We start from the raw sequence: 19,960 nt of genomic DNA on the forward strand, positions 1-19,960 counted from the left end.
CATTGCTCTTTAATGTTCATCAGCTGCTGCTGAGCAAGCTCGATGTGGGGTGGTTTTGAAGCTGGTTTAAACTTGTAAACACAGCTTGGTTGATGCAGGGTTTGGGTTGGTTTTTTTTTTTTTTTTTTTTTTCCTGTATTTTTAACTTAATATTCTGAACAGAAAATTTATAAATTGGCAAATGAGTTTGTCTGGTGGTGGGGAGTCTCTTCAGCCTGGGAAACTGAGCTTGTGGAAGCTTTTCTAAAATAAAAATTCTGTTTAAAAAATAAGCTAGTTGCTAGTGGTTTATTGCAGTGTTAAAATCCAAACAAAAAGCTTTGACATTATTAAAATTAGAAGGTTTATAGACCTGTGCTGATTTTGTTCTAGATGTAAATATTTTTTAAATGTTCTTTTTTTTATATAACTTTTTTTTTTTTCTGTAGTTAGAGGCAAGAAACATTTCAGAAGGACCATTTATTAATGGAAAATGAGATACTAATGAGATGGCCTTCCCCCCCTTCACTTTTCTTTAGCTTTCCATCCCCAGCGACGCCTGGGCGAGCAGACGTGTCCCCTTTGGAGCCGAGCGGGCAGGGGGTGCTGCAGCAGCAGCAGTTTCTCAGCTTTGGGAAGCAGTCACACAGCTCCCAGGAGCCTTTTCCCAGCCTTTCTGAGGACCGAGCTGCTCAAGGTAGTAACCCTTGGGACAGGTCAGCGTTGAACTAGCACTGGGCAGTGCGTGTCTGCTTTTCAAATCTTATCAAACAGCCTTGTGGTGAGTTGGTGTTGCCTCTGCTGCCCCTTCTAAGCTTAGTTTGATAGAGGTGCAGTTGTTTAAAAGAAGTCAAGTAGGAATAAAAAACAATCTATAAACCTCCTTTGCTGTGTGAAAGTATTAGAATGTCTCCCTTCCTAATTTGCTATTGATGTGGCATCTCTAAGTAGTTTATTGATGAAGTGCTCTATTTGCTTTTCACTGCCCTGTTTTGTTCTTGGCCTTCTCCCCAGGGCCTGTGAAACCCTTTAGAAATTCCCACTGGTGCTTTGTAAATGAGAACAAAGCTAATCACCTCCTGGATCTCTCCTGCTGCTGAAAGAAACTAGCAGTCTGCTCAGGGAGTCTTTTTGCTCCACAATACCACATTTGCACAGTCAGTCAGAATTTTCTGTCTGTGAAGTGAGTTACCTCAGGGCTCTTACAAGTGATGGAGAATTAAATAAAGGCCCTGACATAACCAAAACCAATTAAGGACAATTCACAAAACTGTTTTATAACTGATGTAAAATAAGCGTAGTTCAGTCTCTTAACCTACTTTGCTTGCCACATCCTTACCATTATCATAATTTGGGTTTTGTATGAGGGAATGCTCTGCTGTTTTGTGATTTGAACACAGGAAACAGTAAAAGAAAACTAACATCATGGATAAGTAATAAAATTATCTGTGTTCATCTTTAATGCCACATGGCTGACACTGTTGAGGTAAATGATATCCTGAAGGAGAGAATGGGCAAGGTTTCTTTAATCAAAAGTGTAAAAGATTATTTCCAAGTAAAGGACAAGCAGACGTCCTTGAATACTTTCTTAATTTGTAATGTGTTTATAACATTTGCTTACAGCAAGTAAGAAATGTAAAATACATAGCCTGACTTTCTTAGGGGTTTAGGGGCTGTCAAAGGTATGGCAAATACAGCAGAAAGAAGATAATTTTATGTACCATGTAAAACATGATTAAGTGAGGGAAAGTAAAGCTTGCCTCAGTCCTTCAGTGTGGAAGGGAGATAGTATGTGTGTTCATTGTACTTAATCTTGTGTCTGTTGAGTAAGGGGCTTTCTAGCTCTGTGTGTATGTGTAGTCCATACATCTGGTATATGATAGATGAATGTGCCAGATGTTCCAAATCCAGATGTTTCCATTCCTGGAACTCCCCAGGTTTGCTGCTGCACAGCCCAGGACAGGCCAGTCATGTCTCACATTGTGAGCACAGTGCTGCCCAAAGCTGGGGACACTCACACGTCCCCAGCATCTTGCCACTACCTTCTCATAGGGGTTTCGTGGGGACGTTTGGTCGCTGTCTGGGACTCCTTGACTGAGTGCACCTGGAGCATTGGGTGCCGGAGCAGAGGAGGAATTGTGCTTCTACAGTGGTCAAAGGGTGGCCAGTGAGGCAGGACCATGTGCTCAAGTGATTCTCTACAAGACAACATGCTGCCCTGATGCAGTCTTTGCCATAACCTGCCCTTCCATGGTGCAGCTCATCAGACATCCTGCTCCCTCCCCTCTTCCCTATCACACAACCCAACACCGTTTTTTGAAAGGCCTATAAATAACAGGGGATAGAGAGCACTAATCCCTTCTGAAAATGATCGCCTTGTCCTCTTCACTCCAACCCAACGTTAAAATTGTATCTATCCTAAAACTAGGTCTCCTTGCTGGAGCTCTATGGCTCTCCCATGTTTTCCCAGCTACGCTCACACGTTCCTGTGCCCTGTTAGCTGGCACATTAAATAATTCATGGCAGTGTCAGCTTCACACACTGCGCCTTCCTCCCTAGCAGTCCACATCACTGAGTCCAACAAATTTGCAGCATGACTCAGTCGCATAATTGTTCTGAAAACCACACAACCAGAGACACCCTCGTCTCTCCCTTTGATTCACTAAAATGGTTCTCAGATTTATTACGTTTTCTTGTCTCCTTGATGTACAGCTTAAGGGCAGTGGGCAACCGATAAAAGATTCTCAGCGCCATGGGAAGGGCAGATTGTCACTGGCGAGATCCCACTGTGATGTATGATCATCGAATCACACTGAAGGTGGCATGTGTTCCTTTTGTCAGGCCCCATCAGCTGATACAGTGTGAGGTCAGAAACAGTGAGAGCTTTGGCACACACAGAGAGGCTGATGAAGAACAACATGCTGTGGCTGTGATTTGGCGCTGGAGCTGCTTGTGGTTGCAAGAACATCTGTTACAAGATGGTCATGGGGCACATGCACGGATTCAGACCTGCTGATGCATGATGCCTGCGCTGTTGAAGCTGGGAACTGGTCAAAACCAAGAGAGGGACTTAGAGCTACACTTAAATTGTCACTGTGTCTGCAAGATTACTGTGCTTGAGTTTAACCTGATCTGAATGGTCACCCACATGATCCATGATGTGGTTCTTTACTGGCTATGGCGGCACCCTGACAATATTTTTGCCTTGTACCCACTATGTGTCTGATAGAAGCAGAAGCTAATGATCAATGGGCCTCTCACACTTCTTTTTTTCACTTGATTACTTTTTTTTTTTTTTGTGCAGTCATGCACGTATTGGTGCCAGGTGTTACAGATGTGGAGCTCTGGACTGAACCTGGGCCTAATCCTGCATGCTGTAGCCTGCAGCCTGTGTGTGGAGCACTTCTGATGGGCAGACTATTCTGCTTGTTGCTCTGCCTGTGTAGTGCTTTCTTGTCCTCACTCCCACCACCAGGTAGTGGTTGTTCATGAGCTGTGCGACGTTAAATATCAGATGGGCTGCTCGGTACGTCAGGATCCACCCCAGTGTGTGCTCAATGTTGCAGACCACTGCCGGCAGCCAGGCGTTTCACCAGGCTTTTAATTGCCTTATGCTTTAGTTTTTAATGGCCCCTGCAGATACTGATTTATGGCAATGTACCATGGCATGTGTTTGCTTATTGCTCAGCCCAAGGCTGATGAGGTGAGGATATTAGCACGAGGCTGTCTCACCGGCTGCATGCTCCATTCCTCAGGCTTACGGGGCAGGACTTCCATTACATGCTGCGAAACATATTGTAGTTTTAGAAGATCAATTTCCAGTGTCACTTCAAATGAAGTAGTGTAGTATCTTTTGTTCTGAAGGACTAAATACATCGCAGCAGCTGTCTGACTGTCTACGGGTTTGGGCTGCAACACTTCAGCAGCTCCTTGCCATCTGTGGAATGGTCTCCAATCTGGCAAACACGAAGTAAGAATTACTCACAGGAGTTAAATTTGAAAGTTCTGGCAGTTATTAAACCACCTCTGCTGGAAATAAATGTATTTCCAGAACCTGTAGGGTGATAGGGCTGGAAAGACATTGGGGTATGAATTCGTTTTGATATTGCTAGCCATTAGGAGGAGGATTTTCTAAGATCCCAGCGCTTGTGCTGAGTAGTCTCATTAAGATGAACAGGGATAGGTGTTCATATGCAGGGCAAGAGTCTCTGTATCCCTTGGATCTCAAATCTTTATTTTACAATCCTGACCTATACACCAATTTTCAAGCAAACAGTCATTTTAAATACAGGTGATTTGATGTCTAAATTGCCTGGAATAGTATTGTCTTTATATTGTGTATGTGTGCACAGACTTCTCAAAGTTAATCTACAGCTGGTGTATTTAATAGCTACAATGTTTAATAGTATTTTATTGAATTTATGCTTCTTTTCCTATTAAGGAAGATGTGCATTTGTGGTACTGTTTTAATAAAACACAATCGTGTTTTAATAAAACACAATTAAATGATGATGCTAAGATCTGGAGATAACACATCTCAAATATAAAAAGCAGTAGGAATTAATTCCTTTTGGTTTCCCTTTTATTTACTTTGATGGCTCAAATTTCCATGTGGAAAGCTCATACAATTGTCTGACTTTCTTTTTTGAAAGCAATAGGGTGTTTTAGCTCTAGGGACGAAAGGGCTGGGGAGTTTCAGGCTTAACAGTGACTGCAATAAAAACAGAGTATTTGAGGAGTGTTTGGTTATCTGCTCTGTGTAAGTAACCTGTCTGCAGTGGGTGAGCTGTGGAAAACATGCAGGAAGCTACTGAAAGCACATTAAACCCATGGATACAATGAGGGGGAAAGCTTACTGCCATTTCCAATGGTACTGTAATGTGGAGATGACAAATCACAGGGTTGTCAATAAGGCCAGGGAGGAGGCACAAGGAGCAAATTTAAGTGCTGAAGGCTTGATTAATCACATTACCATCTGGGGTGGGGAGACTGCTTCAATCTGCTGTCTTCAAGACACTCACATTGACTTTTCAGATTTTGCACTGGGTGAGCTATCTTTGCGATGGAGCTTGCCCAAGTGATGGCTCTCAAAAGGGTGTGTGGGGTGGGACTGCGCCAGGTTGGGCACCCTGCAGAGCCTCTGGCATGGTGAGAAGCTGTGCCTGGTCCAGCAGCCCAGTGCTCTGCTGCTGCACCTCCAGATGTGCAAAGCATACCCATCCTTTCCTGCCGTGAACGTACCTGCATGGTGGGCCTCCCTTTGTAGCTGATGTGCTGATCTGAAGTAGCCACCAAAATCAAAATGACATCTTCGTGCTGCATTGTGGCCAGAGGAGAACCAAGCTCAATATTGCATGGAGGTGGCCAGACTGATTCAGAAGGAACTGGTCCCAGTATGAACTCCTCATGGAGTTCCCCCCAGCCGTTTTTTATTTAGCAGTGGGGACCTACCCAGGGAGTTGTTTCTCATTTCCTCATTACACACCCAGTATGGGGACGCTGCTCTGTGCTTCCAGGAGCATCAAACAGCTGGAAAGGGGCGTGCGTGCTTCTCCCAAAAAGGTGGTAGTGGGTGATCAGCGAAGTGCAGAACTGTAGGAGAGTGCTGTGTCCTACAAGCGATCTCAGATTCTCAAATTTTGGCATAAGCTGAAATGATTGCTTACTGTTACTGTTCTCATAGACGTGAACACCCCTTCTCTCCTCTTGAAGCTAGTTTTAGATCATGAAAGAAGCAGCCAGCTCGTGCCTATCTTGCTACTTGTTTTGTAGTCAAATCTATGTTGCATTCAAGAAATCAATGCATGAAACAAATATTTAGATTGCAATGCCATGTGTACCAAAACTTAGGAAATGCCTGGTTTAAATTTCCACATGTAACGAGAACAGATCCCGTTCAGTTATCCCATTATGTGCTGGATGCAGTGAAGGTTCAGGACAAAAAGCATGATGGGACTGTGTGATTAAAAATCAGTTTAATGCCTCCACATAAGTGTGGCTGAATTCAGGTTTCACAAGCAAATCCAATTATGCCATTTCTGGCCATATGCCAGCATTTGGATGTCAACTGCTTTGACCCTGCATAGCACGACTGTGATGCAGTGCTGATATATAAACTCCTGCAATTTGTGAAGGCCAAAAGTAAGCATTAATTATCTTATGTCAGCGTAATAAATCACCTTACTATCATCTGCAGTCAGTGTCCCCTGAGCCTTCAGTACTGTTATTCAGAGACTGTGGTGGTCCTGACACCCTCATTCCTCTGTGCATGTCTGTGTGTTTTGGGTCTGGGATGTTTGAAAAAGGATCACTGTCTCATGTGCTTGGCTCAAAAGATAAGGGGGAGTTGTACAATCCAGTATCCTCTTTCCTGCCCTTGAAAGGCGACGGCCTCATGTCCCTGCAATTTGCCTGAGAGACTGAGAGGGACACAGGCTGCTGTTGGGGAGTTTATGAAGGACGATGATAACTGAGAGCTGGGGAATTCCTGCCCTTGGGGAGGAAGGATGGGAAGTAAGTTTTAGTGGTGGATCTGATGGCACTACTGTGGAGAGAGAAGAAAGGAGCCTAAGACAACCTTTATTTTGTTTTTCCTGCCTGGGGAGGGCACCCCTCCATCCATCATGGGGGCCCTGGCGTGGTGTGATGGGATGGTGACATGAAGCACAGTCCCCCACAGTCTCCCAGCTGCAGCTGCTCTGGCAGCTCAGTGGTGTCTGCAGGCAATATCTGCTGCTCTGCCAACAGGTTCAGCCCATCCTCTGCATGCTGATAGATGAACTCGGGTGGTTCGTGAGCAGAGACAGGTTGGAGGCTGATGCTTTGGCTGGGACATGTTTGCTTTGGCCAACTCTGCTACAAAAGCAACTGCAGAGAGCAGAGGTGCTTGTGGGGTTGGCAGTGCCTGAAGCCAGCAGGAATTCAGAATGAGCCCTGGCTTGAACCAGCCCCCTCAGATGCTTCAGCCGTGCTGGAGAATTGCCAACATGCTTTCCAGGCTAAGGAAATTGGGAAAAGTGAAAGAACAGAGGTTTAACATTAAATGTCTCAGCCAAAGCAGAGTGGAATTTCCCAGGGCAAAGATACCTGGGTTCTTTACCGTGACAGCATTCCCTGTGCTGAGTACAAATACTTGCCTCCGAAAAACGGAGGAGTGATCTCTTCCCAGAGAATGGTCAGAAGAATCCTTTGTAAAGGTAAAGGTTAAATAACATTAATGTAGAATAGACTGGCCTCCTGACTAAGAGATATTAATTCATTTTTAGAAAGGAAAAGAAGGAGAGGAGAGAAATGTCCTTGTTCTGCTCAAACATTTATTCATGGACAAGATTTAAAGCCTTTGGCTGTATGAGTGTGTCGCTCAATAGCCTGAATATCTGTTAGCTCAGTGCACATTATAAAAACGCTCGGATAATATTCTATCGAGCACATTCCCGCAATGATTAAACCTAACACAAAACTGAACACATTTCAAATTTATACTATGATGACGGTGAAGACGAACAAAGCTATTTTCTTAACTGTTGGGCCTGTAAAGTCAAAGTGATGCAGCTGTGTTAGGTGATGGGCAGCTTAGGAAATTGGGACTGCACTTGCTCAGAACGAGTATTTGCTGTTGCAAAGGATTTCCCTTTATTCTCTAAGGATAATATCAATTGCTACTGGTATAGATTAACTGTTTCAGTGAAAACATCTTTCAAAGAGATAGGCTGGAGTGGGAGAGGGGAAAGATAGAATGAATGAGGTTTTCACCTTTGCTCTGCTGCTTCTATGATGAATAAAAGGATAAGAGCAGTGAAAAAGTATCCATAAAAGCCTCAAATGCAGCTAGAAGAGATATTGCCTCATGCAGAAAACAGCCAATTATCTGCCTTCTCAGGATGCTTTCGGAAGCACTGGCCCTGGCGTTTTGAGAAGATGCTGCTGAAGACAGCAAGGCCCAGAGCCGGAGTGCAGCCTCAGGCAAAGCTGTGCTGTCCAGAGGGCGGTTACTGTGGCACGTGTGCCACAATTTAGCCTGTGTCCCCAAAGTCATCTAAGCCATGCAGAGTAGTCTGGGGTCAGGAACATGCCAAGGTATCTTAAGACCAATTTAGCCCTGTTCCTGGAGCTGCAAGTTTCTCAATTCAGTAAAAATCTGATTTGATGTCATAACCTCTCTGAGAAAGATGTCTTTTTTCCTTTTGAGATTCTCCACCCCCGCCTTGCAAGCTAAAGCACTGAATTTACTTGAATCCTTAACTAAGCGTTCCCCCCCGAGAAAGCACCTGCTGATCTGAGCATCTCACCAACAGTGTTTCTGTCTCAGATCTGCTTTTTTCCTTAGAGGTTATGGAGAAAGTTCTCTGTTTGGGAGCTGAAGAGCTGTGTTCCCGGGCACCCGGCAGGTTTAACAGCAGCAGCCAAACTGGTGCCCACCCCTGGCGCCCACCCCGTCCTCCCAGAGAGAACCGCCCCTGGGAGAGGCCATGGCAAAGTTTTGCTTTGTTACTGGCCAATTAAACACAACCCAGTGTAGCAGCATCCAGTGAAGCCACCAGCCAGGATACTTTTCTGTATTCCAGAGAGGAATTTCGAGCTGTGTTTTTAATCCACGCTGAATATTATTCACTGACATTTTAAATTGTGAACTTTATGTCACTGTTTTATATTGCAGAATAGCATGTTCTTCACCCAACATGATAAGAATCATCCAGCATGTTTGTGTATAAATCTGTTAGGTCATGCCTCCATTTTCCAGCTATTGTTTAAGGAGTCCCCTTCCGGTATTTAAAAAGGGGAAATATCTTCTTTAATGTCGTCTTCCAGCTTTGAAGCTGAGCTGAACAACAAAGACAGACAAACATTTAATTCTCCCCTAATCCTTTAAGTATCCTTACAAGCACATGGCGTTCACACACTGTTAAGCCCGTCTCCTGTAGCAGCTGTACGTCTTCTTTTAACTCTGCTTTTAAAGCCTGCAGTTTCTACTGGGGCGGAACAGGAGCCCGCGATGCTTCATCCCATGGTGGTTCTTTCTGGGTGGTATGGAGAGGGATGCTTTTCCATAATAAAGCTGTCATCTGGATTGAATTGCAGATATCTAATCCTCACACAAGCTACTCCTCTTTGGTTTTGTAAAGCGAACAAAGAAGTCAACTTAGACATGCTCCGGGCTGGATTCGGGAATCTGTGGGACCTTCTGATCATTCCAGCAATTAGCTGGCTTGCCTCGGTAACTTTAGCACAGAAGGACAAGCAGAGAATCAGAACCTTCTTCTTCAGGAAAGGGACCTCAAATGGAAGATTTCCTTAACTTCAGCCCCCCAGGAAAAAGACTGAAGAGACAGACAAGACAGCTGGGACCAACCCAACTTGGGCCTCCTGCCGTGTCTTTATGGCATGGGAGCAGAGTGGGATTTGAGTAGCTGTGTTACAGTGTGGCGAGGTGTTCATGTTCGTATGAATTGATGAGTGTTCATTGATTTAAGACCTGCAAAACTCCTTAGTGATTTTTTTCTTTTTCTTCCTCAACATGAGAACTTTCTGCTTGTCTTTCACAGTTTTTCTGTGAGGACCCATGAGGACATTTAGTCCATTCCACTGGCTGAAAACAGATAAACTGTGCCGGTATCATTTCTGACAGGTGCCTAATCAGGTCCTGAGGACTTTCAGACCACACGCCCTGCTCACACAGTCCACCCTCATATTATCCATCCTGTTAAAAACTTCCACCTGGCATCTATCCTGAACCCGTTATTTCTTGACCTGTATGAATCAATATGGAGATACGTAACCTTTTCCCTCAGCAGCAACGATTTATCCAGTTAAAGACTCTTTATCCTGTCCCCACTCAAACCTCTCTTCTTTAAGCTAAACAACCTCTATTATTTTCTGTATGTTTTCTAGACTTCTGGTTATCTGCATTGCTTATTTCTACCCAGAGTACTTCATGTTACTGAAGTGCCTCTATTCTGCAAGCAACTGTGGGGCTAAAATCTGTGAGCCACACATCACCATTTTGATGAGCACAGGCATGGACTTTGGGCTTCTTTTCGAAACTCTTGCCTTTTATCAAAGGCCATAAAAGCATGGTGTAAGCCTTCTCTGATGAGAACTTACATAATTTAATATAAAATAGCATTTCTGGAGCTAATCTACCATCCAAATGCACAGCTACACTGTGTCGCAGCATTGGTGACCATTGCGAGATTTTTCTTTATTGCACACTCTTGAATAGTGAAAGCTAAAACTGATCTAATAGCAGGAGGCTTTGGAGGCACAGTGAAGTGTTTAAAAACCAAAACAGGCCAGTACTCAGGCTTAAAAAATCCGATGTAACAAACAGACGTTTCTGAGGGTTTGTGCTTTGTGCACTTGAGTCACTTGCAGAAAGACTATGTTCAATGTTGAGAAAGTAATGAAATGTTCTCCAGGATGGGTTTTTTTCCTATTTTTTAATGATTTGCTTCTTTAAAAGGCATTACCTTGTTGGCATTTGAAAGCTTCTCTTTGTAACCCTCCAAAGCACTCCAGGCTTTTTCTGCAGGAAGGTTTTTAACTCCCCAGTATAAACAGATGGTCTGTTGGTATTTGTGTATAAAAGGCTAGCAGATTATATTGTAAAACAGGCAGGACTACGTCTTCAGGGTTGGAGGGAAAGTTAATGAATAAGATTGATATGCAATGACTGTACTATGCTGAGATCCACACAATTAATCAAGACCATTGTGGCACATTATAATATAAAGATGCAAGTAAATATGGGGAAACTCCTTTGATTAGTGGATTTGTTTCTTAAATGAAGGGAAAGGTTTGCTTTGAGGGGGTGTTCTGCATGAAAACCTGATTTTAGCTGTCCTGATGCAGTTAACTTGCTGCTCACATGTGAACAGGGATACCACACAGTCCTGCAGCTTTGATCAGCCTTTTGGGAACACCCATGGAATTCCTGACTCTGCTGTAGACATCACGTGAACCTGGTTTTCCAACAGATCAAGGATAACACGTCCACACCATGGAAACCATAGGAGAGAGTACAACTGGTTTCTTTACACCAGTTCTAATTTGCTGGAGAGTTCAGTTACTGATAGAGTTACTATGAAGAGTGACATGACAGCTAGAAGTCCTGCTGGAATATGAGTAACATGGAAAAAAAGCACACACTTGAAGAGAAAAAGGAACTTGGAAAAGGACTAGATCATCATTGGCACAGCTGACATGCAGATCGACATAGGGATATTTCGGGCAATGCATATATTCTTAGACATTTTTCAGTATTTACCTTAAAGACACGGATAAGTTTAATGAATCAAATAATATGCCATGTGCATTCTGATACATTTCCCTTTTTTAAAACTACACTTTTGGAAATTTTATCAAATTCCTTCTAAAACAAATTTGAAGAGGTGCAGCCAACTTGCTGAGTCCCCAGATATGTCTATCCTAGAGAAACTTAGATGTCTTCCATTGATGGAAATCACATTCACACATGAGTTCCACACATATACCAACCCTACTGGCACGCATGCCCAGTCGTTTGTCATGAGCTCAGTTTATGGAGCTAACCCTATGGGCTACTTCTACATGAAGGAGCTTTCCAAATCAGCTCCTCAAATTATAACAATTTCTAATAGGGATTTCTCAGTCACATGGTACCCTGCAGCTAGTGCTCTTCAGGCACTGATTTAATTTAAAAAAAATTTAGGCCTCTAGAATTGAGACCAGGTCAGCACAAAACATGATCTGAATACCTTCCCTGCTTTTATTTTCACCATGTGACACCAAAATAACCGTGCCAAGGGCAAATTGTGACCTTACATAGTGTTCATTGACCTTCACAATGACCAGGAACATTTGCTTTTACTTCAAATCGGTATTCAGGGTTAGATTTTGCCATCAGATCTGTTGAATTGAACGTGAGCTGCACGGATGCACCTACATTAAGCATTTCACCCAAAAGCTGAACAGCACCAAAGGATTATCCCAATTCCTGGACGTGAAGGGTAAAACAGAGAAACTGTGTCCTGTAGAACAAGGCAGACCAGTCAGACAGAGTAAAAAGATCGCAGGCAGCCCTCCAAAAAACGTACATAGAGCTTGTTTGTTGTCTCAGGCTGTACATAGGAATGCACGACATGTCTGGGAAGAGAGGGCTGCACGCCAGGCACAGGCCAGCGCAGTCATGGGGCTTTAACCGTGCAGCTCCAGGAGACACTGGCTGGCTCTGCTGGTGCAGGTCCTGAGGGACAGGACGCCACCCAGAGGGACCTGGACAAGCTCAAGAAGTGGGCTCATGCGAATCTCATGAAGTTCAACCAGGCCAAGTGAAGGTCCTGCACCTGGGTCAGGGCAACCCCTGGTATCAATACAGGTGAAGGGATTGACAGCAGCCCTGCCAAGAAGGACTTGGGGGTACTGGTGGATGAAAGATTGGACATGAGCCGGCAATGTGCGCTTGCAGCCCAGAAGGCCAATTGTATCTTAGGCTGCATCAGAAGGAGCGTGGCCAGCAGGTGGAGGGAGGTGATTCTGCCCCTCTGCTCCGCTCTGGTGAGACCCCACCTGGAGTCCTGTGTCCAGCTCTGGAGCCCTCAGTGCAGGAAAGACATGGACCTGTTGGAGAGGGGCCAGAGGAGCCACAGAAATGATCAGAGGCTGGAACAGCTCTGCTGGGAGGACAGGCTGAGAGAGTTGGGGTTGTTCAGCCTGAAGAAGAGAAGGCTCTGGGGAGTCCTTATTGTGGCCTTTCAGTACTTAAAAGGGGCCTATGAGAAAGATGGGGGCAGACTTTTTAGCAGAGCCTGTTGTGATAGGACAACGGGTGGTGGTTTTAAACTAAAGGAGGGGAGATTTAGATTAGATATTAGGAAGAAATTTTTTACAGTGAGGGTGGTGAAACCCTGGCCCAGGTTGCTCGGAGAGGTGGTAGATGCCCCATGCCTGGAAACATTCAAGACCAGGCTGGACGGGGCTCTGAGCAACCTGATCTGGGCGAAGATGTCCCTGCTCATGGCAGGGGGTTGGACCAGATGAGCTTTGAAGGTTCCTTCTAACCCAAGCTATTCTATGATTTTGTGATACTAAGAAAGTCATCTACCTTTATACTTATGCATTAGCCAAACGAACATTAACAGACTCCTTTTTCCTTTGCTACCTCTAAAGATAGCATAGAGCAGCTTTGAGCATGGGCAGCGCTGTGCTGACATTTGTCCCTTTGAAGCATCCTCTCCATCACCCCTTGCTGCTCAGTTCATGGGGTGGGAAGAGCCACCCACTTGGAAATGGAGCCCAGCTAGCAAGGAGAGCCTCTTGAGGAACGGGACATCACTTCCTTGGGGCTGACCTCCTAGAAATAGCCTGGTAGGATGGACACTTGTGTGAAACAACCTGCAGCCCAATGTGATCTGGTACACGCTGGAATTTCTTTAGGCTAAAATGAGGTGTAATGTGAGGTCAGCAGGGAGGGAAGGAGGAGAAGCCTGTTGCCTTATTTCTGGCATCTCATTAGGGGTGTCTGGTTGTGGGGACAGAGGGGCAGATGCCTTCAGGGCAGGGCATGGGCTTGGGGACCTGGCCAGCCCTCTTGGGGTACAAAGCTCTTGGGGTACCTTTCTCTCTGCTTTAACTTCAGCTAATTACTGTGCTGCAAGACTACACCAGAAGCTCAAATACCATGTTATTTGTTAACCGCTGCTGGTAATGAAACCATGGCTTCAGTCAGTGGGAGAATATCACAGCTCTCTCGCAAAGAGGCAGATTGAGCTCCCAGAAGCTGCCAGATGCACATTTTTCTCACCTCCTCCTAAAATATCCCTGTAATTTTCTCAGATGAATGAGCAGTTAAATTAACAGACATTAATTATAAAGTTCATATTAAGAAAAGAGACACTTGGGATAATTTTGATTGATTTACTAGGCAGAGTTTTGATAGCTACTGAAAAACATACTATTCATGTTTAGGTGAAAAATAAATGGAGTCAAATAAGTGTCACTGCATAGTACTAGGAGGTATATACAGCCACATGTAAAAATGCATAAACACAAACATTTCTGTACAGCAACTTTTCTTTTCAGTCTGTATAGAGAAACACTGGTTTATAATATGGGGAAAATATAAAGCAGACATACATGCAACAAGGACATGACAGTTACATAGGTCCCACCTGCCTCCCAAGAGTTACAATAATAATAACAATAATAATAATAAAAGCCTTTTTCAGGGAAAAAATTTGAAACCTGGAATGTTTTCATGTTGAGGTTTCCAGAGATCTTCAGATGCCAAACATATCTGAAGGTGGTTTAAAGGCTTGATTCAAAGCCCTGTGAAGGCAATGGAAAGACTCCATTGGTTTCAGTGAGCTTGGGGTCAGGCCCAGCTATTTAAGCACGATCCCATTCTGCCCTCCCCAAAATCCAAAGTTGAAGTCTGCAGATAAAAATAAACAATAGTATCATACAAAACTTTGTATATAGAATACAAAAGGTAACCGCTGACTTTTTTGTATAAAATACAACTTTTTGATAGTATATTTATTTCACATATGTATAAATATAACCCAAATAATATGATTTTTATTATTCCTACCAAAATATTATTACTTTTGTGGGTTTTTTTACAAAAGTTTACAAAACAAATAATTCTTTATATTTACAACCCAATACTGTGAAGAGTGCCCAGTCAATGATGAAAAATAGACTATAAGGGTAGTGCACTTAGCCATTGCAAAGAAAGAAAAAAGACACTAGCTCCATTCAGACACAAGTGTTCTGAAGAAATGATACTGGATTCAAGTTTTGGTTGCAGGAGTCTTTCAGAAGCTCACATTTCAAATGCATCAGGCATATCTTTACAGGACTGCAAATGGCCTCTGCCTTTGTTGAATTTGCTTAAGACAGGATGAAATGTTGATCCTGGCGATGGCACTCACAGCCCAGGGTCTTCTCCGCCTCAGGGTGAGGCTGACGGGACAAAGCTCAGCATTGAATCCACCACCAGATGATCTCCTGAAGTCTTGGGACCAGCTCCTCAGCTGAACATTTTTTTTACATCATTTGAGGATCTGGAAAACAGTCTGGTCTGAACACAGAAACCAGTGGTGGCTTCTTCAAATGACATGTGATGGTAGCTGAAGTTAACGGACTTCAGTGCCCACTGCTCATGAGGAGAATAACTCAGCCTCAGCCTTAGTGGCATCGCAGTCGTCTGTTCCTTCCACAGCTTCAGCAGTCGCTGCTGACCTGCCCCTGGACGGGCTGCGCGCCTGCGTGTGAGACACGGGAGCCCATCTTTCCTCTGCTTCAAACTCACTTAGCTACTATTTCAGTCCAGTTTTGCAGAATTTATAGGGGACTCATTTGTTAGACTTTGTCTGTATCTCTCCAGACTTAGTTGACCCACACTGAAAAGCTGCTTTAAGACTTGGAAAAAATTGTGCTGGCATATCGAAGGGACCACATGCACCCCAGCCAAAACTGGGGAGAAGAGGGAGCTTTCCAGGCAGCTGAGCCACGACATGACACAATGCAGGGGTGTGCAGTGATCACTAGCTGGGGCAGCTATGAAAAACATGTTTGGGAATGAACAGCATCCTGGACCAGCCTGCCTCAACTGGCATATCTGGCTAAATGCCCATGTTATACCTTTCCTGGAGGTGCTGGTGATTGTGTGTGTGACAATGCTTCCTGGAACATCAGGAAAAAATGTGCCCAAGTGAAATGACAGGGTGAAATGACTGGAAAACCCTTATTAAAACCTCTCTTCAGAACTAGGTCAGATGAGTGCAGAGGCTACTGTCAAGTAGTCTACTCATCCCACTGCCACTAACAAGGATGAATAAAGCACTTGCAAGGGACAGAGCGATGCCTCTTGGCACCGAGGCCTGCAAACGTAGGCATTGTATTCCTTTGCCACATCTAGTTTTAGCTAATTCAGAGGAGGCTGTGAAACATGCCTCATCACATCATTTTAAAGAACAGCATTTTCATTTGAATTGCAAGATCTGTTCCCATCTATGACTCCTCCTGTCTGACTCACTGTGCGGCTGCTTTATAGTCACATAGCACCTCCTTCTGATGCCCTTACTGACCAAGTCTATATGAGAAAATTTAACACAGTTGAGACTATTCCCTGGCACTGAGGTCAGCGGTGTGGAACAATCTGTGTCCTTACTGCTTTTCTCTGTTAGCCTCCATGGCAAGGTGGCTGCAAACTGCCTATGGGAACGGTCCTGGCCCCCGGTTAACTCCCTAATGACGCACAGAAATTGCTCAGGGCAGTGTTAGCTGGGCCATCCCCAAACCCAGAACAGATGATTGAGTCCAGTGCCCAGAAATATTCCCCCACATTGTTTCATTTACAAGCACAGCTGTGGCTGAGTGGAGCCTCCTACTGCGAGTAAACCAGGTGGTTACAACTGGCCTGCATGGTAGTTGCTGGGGCAGCACTCGTATTCTGCTCAGTGGAGACTGTGAGGACCTGGGCCACCATCGGACCCCTTTCAGCTCCCCCCATATGGCAAAGGGAAGGAGGGATAGAGCTAAAGTGTTGTGCAATCAAAACGGTAGCTTTTCCACAGAGATGCTGGCATTTCTGCTGGGCTAAACCTGTTCAGTAGGAGAGGACCGGGCTGAATTACCTGACATTCACTGAGGGTTAAGATAAAAATTGGCATAGTGTATTAGTTGGGCCACTTCATGTATTTGCCATCCTGTAAGAAGGACTGGGAAAGCAGTTGGTGAGGGTCAGACGGTGAGCACCTTTCTCACTCAAGTTGTCCATTAAGTCACGGGAGTCCTTGGAGTAAGGGCAAGGTGGCAAAGTGAGGATCCTGAGCTTTGGGGTAGTTCATCTCATGTTTCCCTCAGTGCCCCAAATGACTGTGCTGCTGGCAGGACAGTAGCCTCCTCTCTATTCACTGCAAGCACTGACGAAAGGGAGCAGGCAAATGCCAGAGCAGACTGAGTTATGCACTGGATGATCTGCTTCCTTCTTCCTGTGGATGGGACGACTTACCCCTTTGTGTACTACCAAATACAGAGGGTTTAAAACCAAATCATCAGGAACGCAAATGTGAGTTTGTTCTATGTAAAAGTAAGCAGTTTTTGTAACACAACGAGATTTACACATGGCCTTATGCTGTCAGGGCTGAGAAGTCCTGAGGAAGTTAAGGGCTGTGAACATGATGACTGAAGAGTTTTGGACCACTTGGGCTCTTACTTGCACTCAGAGAAATGATTTTTCACAACCCATCCTGCTGTCTCGTGCTTGCATGTGTGGGAAGCTAAACACATTTTTCGACACAGTCCCTGTGAGAAGAATCGATGTGTTTGCAATGCGCTGGGCACCGATGTGGGGAACAGACCCTTCACGCATTCTCACTCCTTTGTGGCAGGCATGAATATCGCTTATATTATTGTGTCACCGGAGGAGACTTCAGTTTTGTTCCTAGAGCAACTCTTCAAATGGGGCAGTCACTCTACTTGGTATTTTAAAGGACAGCCCAGTTATTGGAGTGTAAATTAATAAAGCAGGTTGTTGACATCTAAAGAGAAAGCTAATGTCCTTACTGCTTCTCCATCTGGTTCACTCTTGGTACTGTCACTTATGAGTGGTTCCCCAAAATTTCGTCGAGGTTGATGTCTTTCATCCAGTCATCGTTACCAGGTTCTGTTTTCAGTAAAGAATCTATAAAGTCTGAGTCACTGTTGAGCGCAGGTCCTATACTGTCACCTTGCTGGTTCAGAAAGTCAAATGCTAGGTCATTACCATGGTCACTTCCTTGGTAAGCCCGAGAGTTTTGGTTGGTAGATGTGAAACTGGTTGACGGCAGAGATGACGGAGGCGTCATACTTGTTCCTGGCTGATTCAAGGTAGGCACAGTCTGTCCTCGCAGCTGGTTTGGTCTTATGCTGAGACCTCGCAGTGAGCCAGCAGATTGTCCATTTAGAGTCTGGTGCACTTGGTTTGGAGGAGGCCTCATTTGGACTCCTGCTGTTAACTGATTAGGAGGTGCCAATGCACGCTGAGGAAAATGCTGGTTGCCTACGTTGCGTTGCAAAGACTGATTGGGATATGGAGTGCCGGTGGGGAAACGGACCCCTGCAGGTTTCAGTGCATCCTGCTGCTTCACGGCAGCTTCTTGCGGGGCCCAGTTCTGGGCAGTGGCAGTAGCCGTGATCATCACGTTGGGCGGCCTTTGCGCGGGGATACCTGTGGCTCCATGGTTCAAGCTTGGCCTTACTTGCTGCGAGCTAACCATCGATCCTGTCCCAAAAGCCGCTACGTTGTTCCCCTGTGTCATGCTTTGCTGTCGAGACATCACAGGGTTATTCTGACCGGGCAGGACTTGATTTTGGTTTCTGTGTGGCTGCATTTGGTTCATTCCTGAAGTCACATTGTACGCGCTTGGTTGGTTGCAAGGAAGATTCCCGTAGCAGCCCATACTCCGAGCAGCAGGAACAGAAGGCATTCGGGTCCCAGCAGAGGTGGACATGAGGCTGGAGCTCTGGGGCATGATGCTATGAGTTGAAATTGGGTTGGATAAGGACATGTTGTTGGAGCTCATACTCACAGCTGGTGAACCACCTAGAAAGGAGAAAACAAAAGTGTTAAAACAAACATGAGTGCATCAATGCATGGTGTCATTCAAATACTAACAGGTTAAAAACCCAGTTTTCTAGCAGCAGAATTTCTTGAAGAAGATACTTTACTCTTAAGAGGACTTGCATGAATTTGTTCAAGGCCTTAAGGATGCCTATCATCTAGAGGGTGGTTTGATCTATATAACGCCATTGGTAGTCTTCCCATCCCTTCAGAGGACATCAGATAAGACAAAACTGGTGCTCACTGTAAGAGAAATATTGGACAAGAGAAGGACAGGCAGAATCACTGGGCAGGAGAGAAGACTCTTCTGCCTTTTTTTGCAGACACACTAGAAACCTTAGACAGGACAAAGCCCGTCTAAGTGAGCAGACGCAATCAAGAATTTTTCTTCCTTACAGGGCATGGCTCGTCTTGGCTCCCTGTGGAGACAATGGGGAGTGATAGGTGCCATCACCATGCCACTTTTCCATCTTTTTTAGATACCTACGGCAGTGGTATCTACTCCTCCTGGATGTGCCTGTCCAGATGACAGCAGGAGCCAAGACTGTATCTCACACCTTTGCAGCACACAGAACTTCCTTCTCAAACAGGTACTGGGAGAGCAGCTCAGCCCAGCCTGTGAGCTGCTTGTCCTCCCGCATGGTGGCCATGCAGGCATGAGGACATGGCTTGGTGCTGCGCTTGCTGAGTGCCACCCACATGCCTCCTCTAAGCTCTGCTCCACAGCTGGACTGTGGACATTTGCCCCCACAGAAGGTGACTTGCTCACACGGGAGCCACACGTGATATGATACCTGATGTGCAGGCATTTGCTGCACATAAACTTCAGAAAACTAGAAATTATGAACTGGCAGCATCACTTATCTACCATTCATGGCTAATTCTGCCCAGTGGAGAATTTTCCTGTACCTGACATCTACAAATGAATCACAAAGAGAGAGATTTCCCTTCTCTTCAGTCTCCAGCCCTCAACACAAGTGTACTTCTGTGGCAGATTTTTGAGTATTTTGAGGCCACAATATGTCATTTATGTAATGTAGACTGATTGCTTATGCAGTGCAAGGCTCTGGATTAATCCCCGAGAGACTGGTTGAAGAAGACTAAGTGTTTTCTAAACACACACAGTGTAGATGGCACCGTGGAGAACAAGAACCGCCCTCTGCACATGATCAGCTCCTCCCTAGCTTAATTTGCTTTGCTACTGTTGCTTCCAGTACAAGCCCTACAAGAAGTGCAGCTAGAAGTCAAGTTCAAGGTAAACAAAAGGAGATGTTTCTCCACACAACATGTGGGTCAGCCAAGGAAATCTTTGCCACATGATGTTGTATGAGCTAAATGACTGAATGAACGAAATGACCGAAGCACAGGAGGTTCCATCTGAATATGAAGAGAAACAAC

General features: G+C 44.9%; 1 protein-coding gene across 1 annotated transcript in view; it reads right to left on the reverse strand.

Moving 5' to 3' along the window:
- Positions 1–13,855: 13,855 nt before the first annotated feature.
- The window catches only part of MAML2 (mastermind like transcriptional coactivator 2), a 219,010-nt gene continuing 212,905 nt past the window's right edge, over positions 13,856–19,960 (reverse strand). Inside the window, exon 5 of the mRNA XM_065832218.2 lies at positions 13,856–18,544. Within this exon, the coding sequence (XP_065688290.2) occupies positions 17,562–18,544 (983 nt within the window). The 3' untranslated portion in view covers positions 13,856–17,561. The remainder of the gene's footprint in view (positions 18,545–19,960) is intronic.

The sequence above is a fragment of the Patagioenas fasciata genome, chromosome 1, assembly GCF_037038585.1.
Source record: "Patagioenas fasciata isolate bPatFas1 chromosome 1, bPatFas1.hap1, whole genome shotgun sequence".
NCBI classification, from domain to species: Eukaryota; Metazoa; Chordata; class Aves; order Columbiformes; family Columbidae; genus Patagioenas; species Patagioenas fasciata.